This window comes from Sorex fumeus, unplaced genomic scaffold, assembly GCF_029834395.1.
Source record: "Sorex fumeus unplaced genomic scaffold, SorFum_2.1 ptg000058l, whole genome shotgun sequence".
NCBI lineage: Eukaryota > Metazoa > Chordata > Mammalia > Eulipotyphla > Soricidae > Sorex > Sorex fumeus.
The window spans coordinates 2,469,202-2,491,987 of NW_026606115.1; the positions used below are offsets into that span (position 1 = coordinate 2,469,202).

Here is a 22,786-nt window from a genome sequence, read left to right on the forward strand (position 1 = left end):
ATCCAGACTGCCCTCTGCCTACCTGAAGAACTTTAATTATGTAAAGAGCCTTATTCTATAAGATCATTCTTGAAAACTACTTCACTTCTGACAAAGTACCTGAATATCAATAATTTATTTCTTTATAGCACAAGTAAACAAAATACAAAAACATGCTAAATGGCTTTTTAAAAAAAGAAAACCAGTAAAATGACATCAAACACTTACAGTCACTCTAGATGTGTTTAAATATCATTGATTTTGAATGAATGACAAAAATATACCAGCTTGAGGAACACCCTAACAGGTTAGACTGGTAAATGGTACAGCTTCTATTTCAAGGAGTGGCCATGTGGGTTATATATAATCAACACAAAGGAGTTCAGGCAGAAAATATCAGTTTATTTTCCAAATACCAGGCAAGTAATTTTTACTCTACTAGGACACAAAGGAACAGAAAGTGTGTAAGAACATCACATAATTTCATACATATGCATATATATGTACATATATTCTCATATTACTTACCCATAATTAAGTTTACTGAAGTAATAATTGATGAAATCTAGGTGCATATACAAGGAAAACATCCATCATAATTGTTATTATATGTTTATATTTATCATAATGGCCCACATCTTTCATAAAAATTATACACTGAGTCTCTTTTCAATGAACAGGTGCAGAATACTTAACTTTGTAAAAAATACTACTTTTTAAGAGTTATTAAATAAATTTTTATGGAAAAAATTAAACAAGTGACCAACCAAAAATTCATGAAGAGGCCAGGAGACAATGCAATGGTTAGGGCACATGCTTTGTTTATGCCCAACTTAGGTTTGATCCCCAGCACAAGGCCTCCAAAACCTGCTATGTGTAGCCCTGGTGGTCCTCAGCACCACAGGGATCAAGCAACACTGCATCCTCACATTGAACTTCTAGTTGGTCAAGAATTTCCAGGAGGGCTTCCACCCCCCAAGCCTCATGAGCACGCTTGGGAGGCCCAACGTCATGAAAAAAGTACAACCAGATTAGAATATGAATTATGATGAAGTTAAATATCTGTAGAATTCACTTGCAAAGCTGCAGGCAGCAACGACAGGGTCAAGGAAGGGAGAACACAGAGAAAAACACTCCTGGCACTGAGTCAAATTAGAGTCTGTGAGATATTTTCACATACAGCTGTCTCACCAACCAAAGATGCTCTGTGGCAGCTGTCACTTGCAATATTAGCAACACATATAGAGAAGGAAAGGGATCTGGAATCGCTGTAAATCACTCCCTATAACATTGCCATCATGTCTAAATACAATAGTGAAGTAGGGAGCTCATGAATCTGGGGAGAGAACAGATGTCTGAAAGGCATACGATCTTGCCACTCATCTGGCCTCTCATGCTAACTTGATCCCAGACACTGCTTCTTAGTTTCTTCATTTGTCAAATGGTAAAACAAGACCAGATGACACAAGATCATTTCATTCATAACCTACAACTAATTGTATTCCCACTGAACAAGTACCACAGCGGCCTTCCTATGACTATCTTGGGGATCTATCCTCCCCAAGCAATTTCCTACGGGGCTAGAAACACACAGTTTACACAACAAGGATTCATTTGTTAGGCCACAACAGGTGGTGCTCAGGGGCTACTCCCACTTGGTATTCAGGAGTTGTTCCTGGTGGTGCTCAGGGGACTGTGCAATATCAGGGATCAAACCCTAGTCTCCTGGATGTAAAGCCTGTACCTAGACCTGACAACAGAAATTATTTTTAAAGTCAACTCTATAGAAATCACAAACTGCCTGACCAAACAAAAGATCTCTGAGCTATCTAAGATCACTTAGCATTCTAATATTCAACTTCCAGGAAGCTTTGAAGTTGCCTTTGAAAGCAAAAGGGGATTTCCTAAATCACTTAAACAGAACCAAAAGGAAAATCAGAGGCAAGATTTCCCTGCTATTATTTAAATTTCTAAGATGTTGCCATTTAGGGAACAGTCTAAGTATTTTTTTTCATTTCAAAAGGAAGACAGCTGTCAAAACACTGAGCATAGAGAACAGTGGTAATTACTCCGCAGCATACTCTTCATTTGAAGGCCTCAAGCCCTTTGTAATCAATAACTAATTCTTCTAATGTCATATGGAGGTGAGTAGATTATCCACATCTTACCGAGCAGGCGACTGAGAGACCAAGAGGAGTTCAAGAACAAAACAATGAAATCAACAAATATAGCTGGAATCAGAATCAAATGGCAGTAGCAAAAAAATTCTTGCTTTTCACTGGCTTCCCACTAAGGACAGAACTAAGAACAAACTACAGGCAGGCAAGCAGGGGGTTCCTGGAAATTTGGGTTAGAAAACATCATTGTGTGTCCAAGCCAAACCAGCCCAAAGGCATAGAGGCCTTTGATGGAGATATACCCATTGAGAAGACCATAAACTCTCTGAGATGCAGAAGAGCCAAGCTTAAGACTGGATCCCCTGAGAGGTGAGGCTCCAAGAGAGAACAAAGGCTGGGATAAGAATATCAAAGACCATCAACAGTATAACCCCTCCCCCCATGCAACAGCCTAGCAATAGACTTTGGGGGCCAGCTGGGGAAAACCTAATAAAAACCAACTTGTCAGAGACAAAGGTGTGCATTTCCTCATCCTGTACTGTCACCCTCTTCTGACTGAGATGTGATACCTTTCTTTGAATTTATAGAGCACATTCTCCATCTTGGGGATTTACAAATTTGCATCTCAGTTTAGACATCTCAGTTTGGAGGTGTACTCAGCTCTCAGTCCTGTGGAGAAAGCCACTCATAAATATATTTCTCTTCCTCTCTCCTTTCTCTCTACCCTCCCCGTACCTCCCTTTCTTCTCTCTCTTCTCTCTCTTTCTCTCTCTCCCTCTCTTACCCCCAACACCCCAAATAAACTGAAGTTACTTAGCTGTTTGTCTCCTTTCCAAAATTCTTGTCTACAAGGGCAGGAAATCTGAAAGGGATCTGGGTAGAGATCAGATCTGACTGTTCCTATCCTGTAAAAAGCAAATTCGTCTTTTGGGCTGAGTTCCACAGCTTCCCCAAGAAACAGTGTTGAGAATTCCCATTCTGTAGAGATCAAATGGAACTCGGGCACAGTCTGATGACTGCCTGGTAGTGTCAGTGGGACACAAATATTCATGCTGTAGTGGGTTCTTGCGGCAGGTAATCTTCAGTCCTAAACCTCCCAGGCATTTCTGAGATTACCGAGGTGGGCAGAGAAAGACTATAAGCTAGTCCCTCAAGACTACGACCTTTCTTCTTCACATAAAGCCATCTGCAACAACCCCAAATCCTTACCATCATAGCCTGGGAAATTGGCCTCATATTACTTCTTGAACTTTATTTCCAACTATGCTCTTGACAGCTATCCTAGCTCACCTGTTCTTAAAGAGGGCAACAGGCAAGTTCCTTCAGGCCTCTGTCCTTTCTGTTCCCTTGATCTAAAATCTTCCCCCCACCCCACCGGATGCTATACAGTGATCTGAAAACTCTGTTTCCAGGTCTTTGCTTCAATCTCCCCTTCCCTGAGATACCTTCTGGAACCACAGGCTATCATCAGAGGATGCTGCTTTATCTTTTACCTAGAATGGTCACTAGCCAAACACAACTTCATCATCTACCTCCCTATTTTTCTCTTCTAGACTGTTATGGTTCACCACTCTTCTACTGCTGTATCCTCCGGTACCCAGAACAGCATCTGTGCTCCATTAATCCTTCCAAAAATTCATGATAAATAAATCCTTCAATTGCCAGTGCAGACTGTTCAGTGGGGCTTCTTGGTACACAGAGACACTTCACTGGGCTGATGGCAGGTTGTAATAAAAGGCAGGGGCCAGGTTTAGTCCCTTATACTGCATGGTCATCTGAGCACCACCAGGGGTGACCCAACCTCCCCCAAGCACTGAGTCAAGAGTAACTCCTAAGATTTGCCAAGTGAGGACTCCAACAAACAAATAAATTAAAAATACTAATGCTTCTCTGTAATGTCCATATTCTTCCTCCTCCTTTCACCATAAATCGTTTTCCTAGATGGTAAACTTTGTTGAAAATCCCCCATCTTCTACTGTGAAAGGTACTGATTGTGATGAGTGGTCCATTCAGACCACCCAGAAGACCAAAACAAAGAGGAAGCCAAAGGAGATAATTCCCTGGAATCGGTCCTGACAAGTCCCCCTGAAGGCCCCAAGCTGTCTGGATGACAACCTTTTGAACATTTACCACATGACCCTTTCTGGAGCAGGAACAAAGGCCTTTTGTCACTCTGATGAATCAAAGATAGCAGGCAGGCAGGAAAGGTTGAGCACCTAAAATCCTCAAATTAGGAGAGCCTTTTATCATGGCATACAACAAATCTCAAGCGTGTTTACCTCTGTGTGTTACCTAGAGGGTAATTACTTATGGCTAAATTATATAAACCAGAAGCCTCAAGAAAGTGGGCCTGAAGCTGCATAGCGAGGGGGCAGGGTGAACTTACTGAGGTCTCAGATCCTAAGAGCAGAGACAGTGAGGGAAAGGTGCAAACTATACAGTCAGGGACATTTTGAGTCTCTGAGCTATTCTCAGCAAAGATGAAAGAAACAAGGGGAGTGTAACCCTACTACCCATTAGAAAATCAATTTGCAGTTAATTAGGCCAGAATTGTCAAGAACTCTGGGTGGCCTGGCCCACATGAGGTGGTGCTCTGATCTTAATCCTGGCTCAATGCTCAGGTGCTTGAGGACTCTATGCAGTGGTGCTGGGAAAAAAACCACATGTAAGGCAAGCACATAAACGCCTATACTATCTCTTTGGCTCCAGAATGCCAGGAATTTGATTCTGCCAAAGAACCCTTATTGGCAGGTTGGAACCATCTCTGTCCATCATCTATCTCATTTTCCCTCACCCCCCGCCCCAAGTTTCAATATATGGCATAGGTTTTTCCCTCTGGGAAACTGGTTACCAGTCCAAAAGTTTTGCTTTATAAGGCCCTATCCCCATCTGTGTCTTAGAGAGTGAACTAGTTGAGAGCCAAGTTGAGAAAGGGTTTCCAATACACCCTTATCATGACAAAACATTTTCTTGGCTTAATGTCAGTGTTAGTATACCATAGCCCTACTCAAAGTGTCAACGGCCCTCAATTATTTAGATGCCTGAATGGCCAATTTGATGTGTTCCCTCCCAGAATCCATCTGATGCTAGGAACCTTGGCTAATATCTGTGTGCTTACAAACTCACCTTCTCTGCCAAAGTGCTGGTGATGAACATCACCATGTTAGAGCAGAGATATGGAAGCATAAGACATACCAAAGGACCAGACCTATTTTCTCTCCAGTGACTCCACCACCTTTCATCCCCTTCCATATTGCCAGCCACACTCATCTCCTTTGCAGTGCTCTTCTCCTGAAACGTGTGCTTTCTTCAGTAAATCTCCCTAACTTCCACCCCTCAGTGATACACACTCATAGAGCATTCATTCTCTGTACACCTTGCAGCAATCATTTCTTTGATTGTGTCTAAGCTCCCCAGTTTTTAAAGTCTACATATAACACATCTCTATACCCTGAACAATGCTAACAATTTTTATTAAGGTATTTAGAAGATATTTAATGATGAACTCCCTGGCAAGCTCCCCGTGGTGTATTCAATATGCCAAAAACAGTAACAATAACGGGTCGCATTGCCCTGACCCTGAAAGAGCCTTCAATATGGCACTGTTGGGAAGGATGAGTAAGGAGAGGCTGCTAAAATCTCAGGACTGGGGTGAATGGAGACATTACTGGCACCCACTCTAGCAACTTGATGAACAATGGGATGGCAGTGATACAGTGATAATGATGAACTCATTCATTCCAAATAGTGTCTAGCACATTCCAAGTCCCTTATTAATCACTTTAAATAGTAATAAATGAGGGAAAATGAAACATATGAAACATGAGCTATACTCTATTTTCCTTTTTTTAAACTTTTTTAATTGAATCACTGTGAGAAAGACTATTACAAAGCTGTTCATGATTGAATTTCAGTCATATAATATTCCAACACTCATCCCTCCACCAGTGTACATTTCCCAGCACCAGCGTCCCAAGGTTCCCTCCCATCACGACCCCCCCTACTTGCCTATATGGCAGATCCTTTCCCTCTCTCTCCTCACTCTCTCCCTCTCTCTCCCCCCTCTCTGTCTCTCTTTCCCTCCCTCCCTCCCTCCCTCCCCATCCTCCTTTTGGGCATTACAGTTGCTGAATTGATACTGAAAGGTTATTAAGAATATCCCTAAGTCATGAAATTTACATACAAGTGGCACTACATGGAAAGTATCAAGTTAAGTGAAATGAGTCAGAAAGAGAGGGATAGACATAGAAAGATTGCATTCATCTGGGTAACATAAAGTAACAAAATAGGAATAGAAGACTAACACCCAAGAATAGCTGAGATAAGTACCAGGCGGATTACTCCATGGCTTTGAGGACAACTTCACACGCTAGGGGAAAAGGCAGCTCAGACAGAGAAGGGAGCACCAAATAAAGGGGGTTGGGAGGTTCCTCTCAGGATGGGAAATGCATGATGAGAGTAGACTATAGTCCGAACAAGATTGCCACTCAATATCTCTTTCGCAAACCATAGCACTCAAAAGGAGAGAGATAACAAAAGGGAATGCCCTGCCACAGTGGTAGGGTGGGATGGGGAATGGGGGGAAGGGAGGTGGGAGGGATACTGGGACTGGTGGTGGTGGAGAATGGGCACTGGTGGAGGGATGGGTATTTGATCATTGTATAACTGAAACCCAAGCACAAAAATTTGTAAGTCTACAACTGTACCTCATGGTGTTTCACTAATAAAAAAAAATAAAAGAGAAAAAAAAGATTATCCCTTATATACTTTTAAACTGCAGATCTTGTCCAGCATGATCATTCCCAGCTATTATTGTCATACTGGTCTCTTCTCTATCTTACCTACTATTTTCCCTTTTCTTGTTTGTTTTGGGATTTGGGGGGCCACCCTTGGCAGTACTCAGGGACCACATGGGTGCTAAGGATTGAAACTTAAGACTCCTAGATGCAAAGCCTCCTAGATTCAAATCCTGCACTCAGCCCATTTAGCTATGTCTCCAGCCCCAATTCTACTAATTTGCTACTATCTCACTGAAGAAGGGGAATTAAAAAGTTAAATAATGATTTAGAGAACTGGGCAGTAGTATAGTAGGTAGGGCACTTGCTTTGCACACAGCCAACCTGGGTTCAATCCCTGGCATCCCATATGGTCCCCCCAAGAACTTCCAGGACTAATCACTGAGTGAAGAGTCAGCAGTAACTCCTGAGCATCCCCAGTTATGCATCCCCCCAAATGAGGACTGAGATCTGGACACATAACAAACTGTTCTTTTTTGTAGGAAAAAATGAAGAGAGAGACGGGAAGGAGAATAGTAAGGGAGGGAAGAGGAGGAAAGAAGAAATTAAAAGGGAAATAAAGAGAGAGGGAGAGGGAGTAAGAGAAGGAAAGAATGAAGGAAAGAAAAGAAAGAAAGGGAGGGAAGATGTAAGGGAGGGAGGGAGGGAGGGAGGGAGGGAGGGAGGGAGGGAGAAAAGGAATGAGTGAAAGAAGGAACAGAATAAAGGAACTGCAAATGACTATTACATCAAGCAGACAAACTTACAGTCCTAATAATGACCCAAAGCACATCAACATTGTTACAGAAAATGAGAAGAAAGGAGTTGGAAGAATAAGATCTAATTGAGCCAAGGAGGTGAATACATTTAGGGATCCCAGGGGTTGGCCATCAATCTTCTAGATTCTTTCTAAATGAAAAATCACCTCAAGATCGTATTCTTCCTTACTCTATATATCATCTTCTCCCTGAGGAAAAGAGCATTCTAAATACCAGGGGAAGGTCACGGCCAAGATCATAACTATCCAGTTCATATTAATTCCTCCTCTGACATGGAAAGGAGTGGGAAAAAGCAGATGTCTCTAGCTGCTATTTGAGAGAGATTGTAAATAAACGTGTTTTTGGTTGGACTGGAGGTTTCTGTCTAAGAGACCATTTATTCTCTAAATCCGCCATTTATCTCCACAACTTTTCCAAGAACTGGAGAGTGCAAAGACATGTGGTCTCATTAAGTACAAAATACAAATTTAGGAAATTAATCACCTATGACAAGGCTTGTCTTGTTTTAACATGAACATCAAGAACAAAGCAAATTACAAGCTTGAGGTGAAATGGTTGCTGTGCCCAAACACCCAAAGAGATTTTGCAAGAGCTGTGGAGTTCCAGCCTCTTCCTCGGCCCAGAACTGGAACTTGGGGAGCTTCCCTTCTCCTCAGTCCCATGGGGCTATTTATCTCAGCAAGTAACAGAAAGATAGTTCCGGAAAATTGAAACCAACTCCCCACAACAGCAGCCACTATGTCTTAAACATTCACCAGAGCTGATAAAAAAGTCATATTCTGAGGAAAATGTCTTATCAGTGTATAGATATGGAGACTTATCAACTTCTAATATCAAAGAACTTCAAAGGTCAGAGAGAGAGAACATGGGTTAGGATTCTTGCCTTGATCGCATATGACTCCAGTTGGCTAGCGTGTACATCTCAAACTCCAGGCACCATCAGAGTCAGTCCTGAGCAAGATCCAGAAGTAGCCTCTGAACACTGCCAGGTATGGCCCAACCCTCCCCCCTTCAATAGAACTTCATTTAATTCCTTCATCAGCCACCCTTTTCTCCTGGAACCCATCATACCATGGGCATGAGAATTCTTGCAAAACTTTCTGGCGGCAGAGTAAGGCAGGATAACTTTGTAAAAGAGCACACATATGAATTACTTGGCAACTTTATTCAAATTACATTATAGGTCACGCGGCTGCTTTCTGAAAAGACTTATAAAGTAGAGGTCTTCTAATTTCCTTTATCAACCGGAAGTTACTCAGTGTTATTCCTTCATGTTGTACTTCCCAACTCCTCTGGTTTTGCAATGTTCCACTTCCTGACTCATAGGGTCCCTTATTTTGTAACAGTCACAATGTCTAGTAAAAGGACTTGTTTATAAAAAGTGGATATTACAGGAGGTAAGAACTTGCCTTGCATGAGGCTGACCCTAATCTGATCCACAGCATCCAATATGGTCCTTGAGCACTGCCAGGGGTCACACCTGAGCACAGAGCCAGGAACAGTCCCAGAGAACTGCTGGGTGTGGCCCAAGAGTCTCACCAAAAAGAAGTTAAATTATGCATATTAGTGGTTACTAGGAAAGAATTGGTAAATCAGATCAAATAGGTCAGTTGTATGGTAAAAGATAGAAATATATATGTGTATATATATATATATATATATTGTTTGGGGGGAAAGCTCAAGAGTTTTCGAAGACAGGCTTTTCTTGGCTATCTCTCTCTTGGCGTTCCTCTCACAATCATGGAGGTGCTGAACCAGTTGATCATATTTCTCGTCAATGTTGTCAACAATGGCATCTTCCCACGTTGCAGCAATAGTGCCAAAGAGCTCCCAGTTGGTGGTCGTTCTGGGAATTCTCTTCTTAAACTTTGCAGCCCTTTCTCCCCGCTCTGTGAAGTAGAATTTTGCACGAAGGAGACAGTGGTCCTATCCCATTTGGAATTTTGGGTCAACAGCGACATGGGTCAGGCAAAACCGTCGATTGAATATGATGTGGTCAACTTTGTTGTGGAACCGTCCACCTGGAGACTCTCATGTCCAACGTTTAGATTCGACCTTCTGGAACTGTGAGTTATCATGGATGGTCTTGGTCAACATGATGAACTCAGACAGTCTCTCACCCTGTTCGTTCCATTCTAGGCCATGGGTCCCAATGTGGAGTTCTCCAGCTGATCTTCTCGGTCCTATCTTAGCATTAAAATCACCCACAATGATCTTGTAGAAGGTGTGGTCTTCGTTATAGAACTTCTCCAGCTCCATGTAGAACTTCTCAATTTCTCCTTCATTATAATTGGATGTTGGTGCGTAGACAACAAAGATAGAAACTGCCAGCAGTGAACCACATCTATTCAAATATAAATGTCCAATTCGGGTTGTTAGGCATTCGAATGAATCAATGGTCATGGCCATGTTCATGTTGACAAGGACACTGAGGCCTCCGACGCCTCTTTTATTGCATGTTCTAAGGAACAGTTCTTCTCCAGTGTTAAAAATGGCGTGATGTGATTGATGCCTTCTTGTCTCGGTCAGACCACAGATGTCATACTTGATCTTTCGCCCTTATACCATCAGGTCCTCGATCGATGCATCCGATGACAACATACATGCATTGAAAGTACAGACAATCATTTTTGTCTTTCTTCATTTTGGCACAATAGTTCAGCATTGAGATTTTATCAGCCTCTCCTTCCTCATCCTTCTCGATGCTGCCATATTGGTGACTCCTTCAGGGTCAGGGGAATGAGACCCATTGTAATTACTGGTTTTAGCATATGGAATACACAAAGGATAGCTTGCCAGGCTCTGCCTTGAGGGCAGAATATGTGGTTTGGCGCATGCCTCAGGCAACCGCAAGCAAAGGTCGAAGCTCGCAAAGCAGTGCAGAGATGCGATAAAGGAAGACCTCAAAGAGAGAAGAGCAGAAGTGCTGGTAGATGCGGCAAAAGCCGGGAAAAGCATTCATAATGCCTGCCTGTCCTTCGCCAACTACAAGACCAAGATGACTGCCCTCCGATGTCCTGATGGATCTATCACATCTTCCAGAAGGGCAATGGAGAAGATTATCCATGACTTCTACTCAGATCTCTTTGATAGCCACGTCTACCTGCCCACATACCAAATTACGCAGGATGGGTATATCGTTCCCAACATTCTCCCTTCTGAAATCTGACATGCCATTTTGTAGGTAAAGAAATGAACAGCACCCGGCCCAGACAAGGTCAGACCCGAACACCTGAAGAACCTGCCATCAGTACTCATCAATACACTGGCTCGGCAATACACACACTACCTGTCTGAATGCAAGGTTCCATCCCAATGGAAAACCAGAAGGACTGTACTACTGTACAAGAAGGGAGACATCCACGACATTGGCAACTATCGCCCGATACTACCTCCACTACCCAGCTGCCGCCACACTCCAGGACGCTTTCCGGACCCGCGTGGCAGCTCCGGCCAAGACTCACACACGGCTGAAAACCCACAGAACAAGATAAGTGAAACTCTCTGAGACCTTGGACTCCAGGCTCAACGGACCCAGGGACAGAGATTCTCTGCTTGCTCCCACCAACCACAGGTGACAAAGGGATTATAATCAGGAGCCCCACCCTACCCTGCCCTGTCTGCCTCCACCAACCACCAGAGACCCAGGGATTGGACTGCGCACAGAAGACCCACCCTACCCCTATAGGGACCAGATAAATACCTCACTGGCAGACCTCCACTACCGACACTACCTCCACTACCCAGCCGCCGCCACACTCCAGGACGCTTTTTGAACCCGCGTGGCAGCTCCGGCCGAGACTCATGCACGACTGAAGACCCACAGAACAAGATAAGCGGAACTCGTTTGCCAAGGCCTCAAAAATCAGATGGGCTGGACACATAAGGAGATTTGGAGACGACCGCTGGACTAGAGCCATTACCACTGGACTAGAGCCGTTACCCCTAGACTAGAGCCATTCCCGACTGGATTCCACAAGATGTCAAAAGACCGTGTGGCCGCCCACCTACAAGATGGTCAAACTTCTTCATCAAGACCTTGAACGACTGGTTTGAGGCTCTTCGTGTTCCTAGAACGAACAGACGCCATTGGGCTACACTAGCACGTGACAGGGACAAATGTAGACCTTACTGGCGCCTGCTTGAGCAAATCAATGATTAACAGAAAGTCAAGTGATGAAGTGATTGTTTAGGGGCCACACCCAGCAATGGTCAGGGGTTATTTTTTGCTCTGCACTTAAGAATTACTCCTAGCAGTGCTCAAGGGACCATATGGAACGCCAGTGAGCAAACCTGGGCAGGTGGTATGCAAGGTAATCACCCTACATTCTGTACTATCGCTCCAGTCCCAGAACTGGGCTTTTAATGATACTCATCATAGCATATACACACGTTGGTTTATAATAATACCTAACTTACATAACATTACTTCGATAAAAATTATTTATTGCCCAAAGAACTTTCTTGCATAATCACAAACTTTTCAAAGGACTTATTCTACAAGGATATTTTTAAAGCCAGACAGTTTGGGGGCCAGAGTGTTAGTACAGCAGGTAGGGAATTTGCCTTGCAAGCGGTCAACTCAGGTTTGATCCCCAGCACCCCATATGACCACCTGAGCCCTGTTAGGAGTGATCCCTAGTGATCCCTGAGTTCAGAGCCAGGAGTAAGCTCTGAGCACCACAAGGTGTGGCATTCCCTCCCACCCCCCCCCAAAAAAAAACAAGTCAGTTTTAAATGCAGACCCTTAAACCACATTCAAAAAGACACACAGCTTCCCTGTTTTAGTTAACTCCTGGCAACTACAGAGGAAACTGCAGGCCAACGTCAAGCTACAGCACACCAAGGAGGTGCAGATAAAATAAGAGGGAAAAGACATGGCACCGTCAGGCAATTATTTGCCAATGAGTCATGATACACACCCAGAGCCTCTGTTGTAGCTTCCTGGCTAGCATGGGTCTCTGCGAGGGCTAGCAATACTTGGGATTTCTCATGTAAAAGGCTCTTTGCTCTCAACTCTGTGAGTGGGGACAACCTGCAGTCCTGGTTGTTCAAGCTCCCAGAGCTTCATACCAGCATGTTCGGAGGTCCTAGTAGGCAGAGGACTCCACATATCCCAAGTGCACAAGTACTAGCAGTATAGGAAAAATATGACTCAGAAAAAGGCCTAATGGAATCATCTGTTAGCTTATGAAACTCACCAATATTTCGTAAAGAGTGAAAACATGGGGCTAGGGTGATAGTACAGTGGGCAGAGGGCTTGCCTTATACTCTGCAAACCTGAATTCAATCCCTGGCATCCCACGTGCTCCCCTGAGCCCTTTCAGGAGTGATCCCTGAGCAGAGATAAGAGTAAGCCCTGAGTAGCACCAAGTGTGTCTCCAAAACAAAAACAAAATAAAGAATGAAAACAGGAAAAAAAAAGTCATCAACATTTTCTCTTCAGAATTTCTCAGAAGTCAACCCTTAACTTCTCTTCTTTTACCTCTGCCTTTAAGTCTGGTGTCTATGTTACACTTGCATCAATCCAGCTGTATAACCTCCCCTGCCATACACCCATTGTGATAGGGCACCTGTGGGTCCAAGCCTTCAGTCCTCAGGAAACCATAGGTCCTGGGTGCCCTGGAGGCTTTTGGTTCTGGCCTTCCTTCCAAATTCTGGTACAGTTTACAAAACTGAACGCAAGCCCAACCTTCCCCCATTTCACCACTGCTGAACTAAATAAGAGCTCAAACACACACAATCAGGGATGGATGGTTGGGCCACACCTGGTGGTGCTTAAGAGCTACCACTGGCTCTGAACTCTGGGCTCAGTCCTGGTGGTACTCAAGGGATTGAATAGTGGTTGGCTGCATACAAGATAACCCTCACTCACAGGTCTGGCCAACAGGGTGGGGCATGTACCTTATTCCTTGTACTATATTTCTGGCCCCAAGCACAACTCTTACAGGGGAAAAATCCTTGAGGTGCTCCTGGGAAGAGAAAGGTGATGCTGGAAAGAAGAGTTACTGCAGGAAATTGGCTGGAGAAAAACTGCTACTGAAAACAGAGCCACCAAGGCTCCTGTCCTAAACGTTTTGCTGTTGACATCCTGTGAGCTGTAAATAAAGAGCTGTAACACTGAAAAAAAAATCCTTGATCACAGCCTTCAGTTCCTTTTAATTGAATCTGACTTGAGGCTTCTTCACATGCCCACTCCAGATAAATCCTGAAACATAATCCTTCAACTCTGCCTTACAAGGTGAAACCAGAAGAATAGAGAATTTTTTTCAGCTCCCACAAAGTCAAAATGCAGATACATAATCTGTGATGAGTAATAGCAAGGATAAAGAAGATCCATGACCACAGACTATTTCCAACCTCATCATGACCTTTATATTTCCATTTTCTGTTGTCCAGCCCCTATTCACTTCCTAAGGCACTGTGGAGTACAGATGACCACCTGGGTTTAAGCCTCTTTGCTTTCCTTGGTCTACTCTTCAATAGAGATTTCAAAAAGAAAGAAAAACTAATGATCTGTGAGTAATATCTCAGTTGAAAAATCAGAATCTGGGTCAGAGAGATAGGACAGCAGGGAGGGGGGCACTTGCCTACATGTGGCCAATCTGGGTTTGATCGCTGGCATCCCACTTGTGCCCCTGAGCACCACCAGGAGAGATTTCTAACTACAGAGACAGAAGTAAGCTTTGAACATTCCTGGGCATAACACCCCCTGCAAAAAAGGATACAAACTGAAACACCAAGTTTGGACGAACTGCTTAGATTAGTGGCTGAAAGCATCATGACCAGTCTCTCCTGTAGGTCTGATGGCTAGAAGCTTGACGTAGCTCTCACTAGACTAAATTCAATGAAGCACTGTGGTTGTTTCTAGACATTTTTGGTGGAATCCATTATTTGACTTTTCCCACCTTCCCAAGACTGTAAGAATTTCTTGTCTTGTGGCCCTTTTCACCATCTGCCAACCCAGAAAGCATGCTACTCTCTGACCCTGCTTCTGTCCTCATGTCTTTTGACATGAATCTCCTCTTCCTCCTTAAAGGACCCTTGGGAGTCTGACAGTCTATATTGACCTTGAGGATTAAAAAAATAAATTGAATACACTTCTTAGTGCCAAGTGCATATTAAGTCCTCAATAAAAAGATTCTGCTCTTCCTGCCCGCTCCTCTCTGGAAAGAAAGATGGCGGCCGCACGGGAGCCTTGTGGAAAGCAGGTTTGAGCCGGGGCTGGCGGGAGCGGCAGGGACCTCATGGGAAGGGGGGCTTTGTGGGCCGTCCCCCACGCCCCACCGAGGTTGCCAGCTGCCCCCCACGAGCGGCTCTCCGGCACGGCCACGGCCCCGGAGGCACAAGGACTTAGCACAGAGAACCAGCCGCTTGGAGCAGAAAAGCAAATGGACTTGTGTTGAACCGCGCCACCAAGCCTGCCCGGAGGGGGAAGGGCACAGAAACCAATCTCTTAACTAGCTAACTTTTAATAGAAATTCTTCCAGGGTCAATAAGTAAAATAGCAGAAATTCAAAACCACGTGGCCACGACATCATTTTATTCTTAAACCAAGTTGTAGAAAGCAAATCATTTCATAACGCTGTTTCAGCATGTCTGATTGTGGGGGGTGGGTCGTAAACTCTAAACAATAATTGTGCATCTTCTATCGAAATAATCTATCTAGTCAAAGTAGATAGAGTATTAACTAGAACTCATCTGCCTCACAAGAATTGGGAGGGGTGGGAGGTGGGGGTCTATTGGGGTTCGGGGTTAAAAATGAGTATTGGTAAAGGGAAATGTGTTTGGTATCTACATGACTGAGACCTAAACCCGAAAGCTCTGTAACTTTTCCCACAGTGATTCAATAAATAAATAAATTATAAAAAAAAAAAAGATTCTGCTCTTCTTCTTTTTTTTTCTTTTGGAGAAGGGGGCAGGTATGGGTGACACATGGCAGTGCTTGGGACCTGGGACTTAAGCCCAGATCTGAGCTTGAGGGACCATATTTGTGCTGGGAATCAAACCACGGTTGGCCACATAAAAAGCAAGCAACTTGACTAACTCTCTCCCCCTTCCCTCTCTTCCCTCCCCTACTCCTACCCCTCCCCCACCTCCCTTCTCTTCCTCTCCCTTTTCTTTTCCCTCTCCCTCTCCCTCTCCCTCTCTCCCTATCTCCCTCTTTCTCTGTCTGTTTTGAGGTAGATGCTAGATTTTGAGATGCTTCAGTAATGAAACCAACCGCATATGCGAGGCAACTGCTCTGCAGCTGAGCCACAGCCCTGGGCCCTCAAGACATTTTCCTTATGGCTTGGGGCCCATGCTTGGGAGGGGGAGACTTCAGGATGCTGGCATTCTCCAACTTGAATTCTGGCTTTTCAGGGTTTGAAAATGAAAGTGAGAACAGAACACAATCACTAAATGGAAAGCAGCAGGCACAATATTAAATTAAGATAAAATTTGAGTCTTCCCTGAGTAGACACCCAGAGTTTCTGCTTGCAGACTGCTGAAGATAGAATGACCTTCACTACTTAATAAAAGTGTGAATCATGCTAGCAAACCACATGACCTTATGTTGAATATCAAAAAGAATAGCTATGCTTGGTATCAGAAAATGATTTCTTATTCTGTTCACAATTTTTAAATTATTTTTTCCGTTGAAATTATTTTTTCTGGTTTTCTGCCTGGCAGTGCTTAGGAGCCACTCCTGGTTCAGGGTCACTTCTGACAGTGCTCAGGGAACCATGTGTTACAGAGAGGATCAAACCCAAGCCTCCTGAATGTAAAGCCTGAGCAATCTATGGCTGCTTCATGGATTTGAATGGTTCTTGACAATCTCCTGAAAAGAGCCAGTTGTGAAGGCCCTGTAAAACGTTATTCTATTTATACAGTTAGTTCACACAAACTAGCCAAATTATAAAATTTTCTAGTTTTGTCCTAAGATACTACATTGTATATCAATTAATATTGTGTCTCCTGGGGGGGGGGGTAAGGATTGAGCCACACATGGCAACTGAAGACTATTTCTGGCTCTGTGTTCTGGAGTCACTCCTGGTGGTTTTTAGGGGCCTCTGCAGTACCAGGGACCTGCTCCATATAAGGTTAGTGCCATAACCTCTGTACTATTTCTCCAGACCAATAATAAGTTTCTTGTCTAGTCTCAAGGCTATTCATTAAAGGCCAAGGGGTCCATCTTGGATATCCATATATTCGCCAAGTGACCCACATGTAATAAATACCTAATCAAATATTGCTAAATAAAAGGGTTATCCTACTTTCCTATATAAACATTTACTTCCACATATGAATTTTCACGCCATTTTGTTTCATAGCTATTATCTTCATTCAACTGACAGTCTCCTTTTAAAACTTTCTGATTCACAAGCTAAAAATTACATTTATTTTTAGTATATGGGTTTAGAGAACTAATACATGGGTTAGGCTCTTGTCTTATATGTGGATGACCCCCATTTGCTTCCCAGCACTGCATGGTTACTCAAGCACTGTCATGGGTCACGCCTGAGCAAGAATTGGTGTGATGTGGCTCCAAACACCCACCCACCCACCCCACAGAAAGCTGCATTTCTCACCACATGATCCAGTGATAGCAGCCTGAAGCATTTATTAAAAGGATATGAAAAAACTAATTGAAAAGACGTTTGCATCCCTATAGTCGTAGCATCACTACACATAATAGTCAAATAGCATCACTACACATAATAGACTCAACCTAAATGCTGTGTGACCAAGCAAAGAAGTTGTGTTATATATACAGTAGAATAACTTCTGTGCCATTGAAAAAGAAGAAATCTTTTGAGACAAAATTAGCTAGAACTTGGGGATGAAGCAATAGTTCAGTGGGTAGAGTCCCTGCATTGCATGCAGCCAACCCAAATTTAATGATCGGCACCACATATGATTCCCCTCAGCTCTGCCAGGAGTGATCCCTCAGCTCAGAGCCAGAAGTAATCCCTGAGTTCTGCCAGGTATGCCCCCCAAAACAAAAAAAATAGCTGGAACTTGAAGTGAGTATGCAAAGTAAAATAAGAAAGGAAGAGGGAATTATTGAACACTTTCATTCAAATATAGGATATAAATAACTTAACATATTGATGCCACCATTGTGATTTGTGTTTCCCGCCATATGGTGGCTTCATTAAATAAATCCTGCTTTCTTTCAAGAAATCTAATTTCTTGAAATTATCAATAAGTAATTTTCAATTATATGACTTTTTTCTATTTACCAAACCAATTTAACACTCTATTGTACATATTTGGTGGTATTCAGCAATACCACTCCTGGGAATATATCCCAGAGAGGCAAAAATGTATAGTCGAAGTGACATCTGCACTTGTTTGTTCATTGCAGCACTCTTTACAATAGCCAGAAACTGGAAGAAACCTGAATGCCCAAGAACAGATGACTGGTTAAAGAAACTTTGGTACATCTACACAATGGAGTACTATGTAGCTGTTAGAAAAGATGAAGTCATGAAATTTACATACAAGTGGTACAACATGGAAAGTATCATGCTAAGCGAAATGAGTCAGAAAGAGAGGGATAGACATAGAAAGATTGCATACATCTGGGGGATATAAAGTAACAAAATATGAGATTAATACCCAAGAATAGCTGAGATCAGCACCAGGAGGATTACTCCATAACTTAGAGGCCAGCCGGGTATTCTAGGGGAAAGGGCAGTTCAGATAGAGAAGGGAGCACCAAATAAAGGGTGTTAGGAGGATCCTCCCAGGAGGGGAGATGCATGTCGAAAGTAGACTATGGACTGAACATGTTTGCCACTCAATGCCTCTTTTGCAGAACACAACACCCAAAATGAGAGAGAGAACACAGGGGATTGCCCTGCCACAGAGGCAGGGGGAGATGGGGGGATGGGGGTGGGGGGGATATTATCCATGGTGGTGGAAAATGGGCACTGGTGGAGGGATGGGTATCTGATCATTGTATAATCGAAACCCAAGCACAAAAAATTGTAAATCTACAACTGTACCTCATGGTGTTTCACTAATAAAAAAAATTTTTAAAAAAAAACAACATATTTGGTGGTATGGTCAGTCCAATGTGACATCGAAGTGTGAGCTACTAGTGGTATATGCCTTAAGGTAATAGACTGAGAAAGAACTTTTAGACTTTTACACTAGTGAAAATTGGTGGTTATCAGATGAAAGGGGCTGGAGGGATAGCACAGTGATAGGGTGTTTGCCTTGTGTGCAGCCGGCCTGGCAGATGCAGTTTCAATTCCTCTGCACCTCTCGGAGAGCCCAGCAAGCTAGCAAGAGTGTCTCGCCTGCATGGCAAAGCCTGGCAAGCTCCCCGTGGAGTATTCGATATGCCAAACACAGTAACAACAAGTCTCACAATGGAGACGTTACTGGGCCCGCTTGAGCAAAGTGATGAACAATGGGAGGACAGTGCAGACAGTGCAGATGAAAGGGGACGGGGAAAGGAGGCATGAGTAGAAAGGTCTTTGGGGAGACTGAATGACCCTGAAATTTCGATGGAAGAAGTGGTGACACCACACAAAGTAAAACTAAACCCCTGAAATTCCCTCATATTATAACACAAGGAGAAATCAATGAGAAAGGAAGAAAGGTTATACTTCTAAATTTATCCTGAGGTTTCACATTTTCAGTTCTGCACATCTCTAAGAATTCTCTTTTTTATCATTTTTTTTGCCACGGCCTGTCAAAAAATACTCTTCCAGACAGGCTATGATATTGTTCCAAATCACAAAGTGATCTAAGTTCTTACCTTCATGGTAACTGTGATGGTGCTATTGACATTGGCCTTATGCAACCAGCCTTGCTTTATCACACCTCCCTTCTGAGAACATAAAGAAGAAGAATCCTGAAACAGAGCAAAAACCATGAGAGCAACAGGAGCCTACAAGCCAGCTAACCAAACATTTAGGTGGTACATAGGAACTTCTGCCCCATTTTCTAATGAAAGCATAAAGTTCCCCTCTCCTGATGGGAGAGAAAGCTCAAAGGGTTAATACATATTCTTTGCAGGCAGGAGCACCAGGTATGACTCCTGGTACCACAGGATCCCCTAGGCATCAACCCTCTGAGCACTTTCAAGAATGAACTCCCCCCAAAAAGTTTTACCTTCCCCCACAAAGGGGCTTGATTCAAAAATTCAACTATAAGTAACTTTGTAACTGAGGGTGCTTTAATAAAATTCTGGGGAAAATATTTTAAATAAAGAAAAGGGAAAAACTGGTAATTACAGAAGGGAAGATTTTGATACTTCGCACACAGTAGCCCCCTAATTATTACTCAATCACAGGTGTTATCTTTTGAGCCAGCCTTTTGCATTGTGTTAACAGTGAAACAGCACCTCACAACCAAGTGGATCTGATCTCCAGAGGGAGTAGTGAGCAGGAGAGCCCACATGAATTGCCACAGGCAGGCAAACACACTTACAAAAAAATCACAGCCCATTTCACTTGACATTTCCTAAGCCCCATTTGGAACTTCAGCTTTCCTTTCATTTTCTTTTAAAAAAATTTTTTTTAATTTGTAGCACTACTTAAGTGTCCAACAGAAACCACTATGTTTGTTAAACAATACCCCAACTGCAGAGCATCTCTTACTGTTAGAGATCAATAATGACATTGCCCAGTCACAATTGCCATGGCAACTGTGCCCAAAAACTGTCAGAAGAAAATTGCACATAAATTGCTGGAGATTGGGCACTCATGCCTCAGCTTCCTCCAAAAAATGCTTTTATGCAAGTCTGGTATGCTCTATGGTACCACCAATTCTGTGTGGCTCGCACACTACAGAACTCTTTTCATTTTCATTTAAAAATCATTCGTTTTGATGGGGCTGAAGTAATAGTACAGCAGGTAGGCTGCTTGCCTTGCATGTATGTATTTGTAAGCCCTGAACTCTGCTGAGTATGGATCCAAAACAAAACAAACACTTCATTTGAAAACTGGCCACAGAAAACTGGCCAATTGTTTTGTTTTGTTTTGTTTTGGGACAATCACAATGGTGCTCAGCAGAGGGGAGCTGTTTCCAGATGTGCTCAAGTTGCCCCAGGTGGAGGTGCTGAGGAGCAAACCCAGGGCTCCCATATGCAATACATGAAATTTGGACCTTTGAAACATTTCTGACCCTCAGAACTATTTCTTCCTAATTTATTATTGTTGAGGTAATGTGGTTACAAGATTGGTCATGTTTTCTATTAATGTACAAAGTTACTGCACTCCAAGTCCCACCACCAAAGTGCCCGTATCTTTTTCTCCTCTTTGTAGTGCTACAAATTAATCTCTCACCAACGTGGGCAAAAAAGAAACCAGTGCAAGGGGCTGGAGAGATAACACAGCAGGCAAGGCACATGCCTTGCACAACAACTGACCTGGGTCCAATCTCTGGCAACCCATATGGTCCTCCAAGGCTGGCAGGAGTCATTTCTGAGTGTAGAGTCAGGAGTACCCCTGAGCATCACCAACTGTGTCCCCTACACCAAAAATAAATCATTGCAGTTGTTCCCTTCCTTACCTCATCTTTCTCACAGTCTTCATCAATCTCAAATACATGATTGGGAATCTTCTCTGGTCTCAGAGATTTGCTGCAAATGCAAGAGAACTGTTAGTCATTGGAGAGAACAGACTGAAAAATACCCAAAGCAGGACAAGTAGGGGTAATTCGTGCACAACCAGGACTATGCAAGCAAGAGAACAGACTTTCCAAATACTGATCCTGTCCTGATTAATCCAATGTCTATCAGGGCTTACTCATCAACAGCTAGCAAGAAAGACTTAACTAAGAGGAAACATTTCCAGAGGATAAGAGTTGCCATAGAACACATACCTTAGCCATGAGTGAGTAGAGAACCTGACTTTTTCCCAGACCAAAAAGCAACTGAGTAGCAAGGGAGATGGCTCAAAGTGCTGAGCCAATGTTGTGCATGTGGGGAGTCAGAGTTTGATCCCCAGCACCCCACAGTTCCTTGAGTACCATCCATGTTCCCCTCCCAAACCTTCACTGGGAATGATCCTAGAACAGAGGCTCAGGATAAGTCCCTGAGCACTTCTACGTGTGGCCCAAGATAGAAACCAGTCCATAGTATCAATCTGTCACTTCTATTTGTTATATGCTCTTGGATCATATTAGGAATGAGTTTTAGGCTCATTTTTCATTTGGGATTTTGAAGTTAAACCAAGCAGTGCTTAGGAGCTATTCCCAACTCAGTCATGCGGGTCACTCCTTGTACTTCTCAGAGAACTATGCAGTGACAGGGATTGAATTCAGGCCTTGCATTTGCACTTCACCCTTTTGAGTCAAGCATTCAATTTGAAGCTTGGGTTTTTGAGGGGACTGGAGGCAGTTAGCCACACTCAATGACACTCAGGGACTACACCTGGTTCAGGGGCCATATGCGGAGCTGAGGATTAGAACCAGGGTCAGAATATTCAAGGGCCTGACTTCCTGTCCTATCTGTCTGGCCCTCAGTTGAGATTTATTTTGGGTTTGGGGCCATGCTTCCGGTGCTCAGGGCTTACTCACAGCACTGTGCTCAGGACTCATTCCTGGTAGTGCTCGGGGGAATGAGATGTGGTGCCAGAATCAAACCTAAGCCAATCATGTGCAAGAGTTTTACCCTCTGTCTATCATTTTTCCGGCCCCTCAGTTTTTTTATTTTTTCATTTATTTGTTTTTTGCTTTTTGGGTCACACCCGGCAATGCACAGGGGTTACTCCTGGCTCTGCACTTAGGAATTACTCCTGGCGGTGCTCAGGGATGCTGGGAATCGAACCCGGGTCGGCTGTGTGCAAGGCAAACGCCTACCCACTGTGTTATCTCTTCAACCCCCTCAGTTTGAGTTTTAAAGGACAACTTTATGACTTTATTTTCTCCTCTTTTAAATTTTTTTCTTTGTGAATCACACCCAGCGGTGCTCAGGGGTTACTCCTGGCTCTGCACTCAGGAATTACTCTTGGCGGTGCTTGGGGAACCATATGGGATGCTGGGGATCAAACAGGGGTTGGCCGTATGCAAGGCAAATGCCCCACCTGCTGTACTATTGCTCTGGCCCTATTTTCTCCTCTTAAAGAGTGTTCAGAAAACACAAAAATGCTACACAATGTCTGACTTTCCTCAAATATTTCCCATATGACATCCT

The 22,786-nt window shown here is 43.5% G+C and overlaps 1 protein-coding gene and 1 non-coding gene across 3 annotated transcripts in view; both read right to left on the reverse strand.

Annotated features, from left to right (window-relative positions):
- The window catches only part of DOCK11 (dedicator of cytokinesis 11), a 277,634-nt gene that overhangs the window by 184,458 nt on the left and 70,390 nt on the right, over nucleotides 1-22,786 (reverse strand). For both annotated transcript variants that reach the window (XM_056125843.1, XM_056125842.1), the window contains exons 5-6: nucleotides 21,163-21,232; nucleotides 19,406-19,501 (exon numbers count right to left, since the gene is read on the reverse strand). In XM_056125843.1, coding sequence (XP_055981818.1) covers nucleotides 19,406-19,501; nucleotides 21,163-21,232 — 166 coding nt within the window. The remainder of the gene's footprint in view (nucleotides 1-19,405; nucleotides 19,502-21,162; nucleotides 21,233-22,786) is intronic.
- Nucleotides 20,172-20,444, reverse strand: LOC130034306 (small Cajal body-specific RNA 13). The gene has a single exon (XR_008794078.1). It is a non-coding gene; the product is annotated as a small Cajal body-specific RNA 13 (non-coding RNA).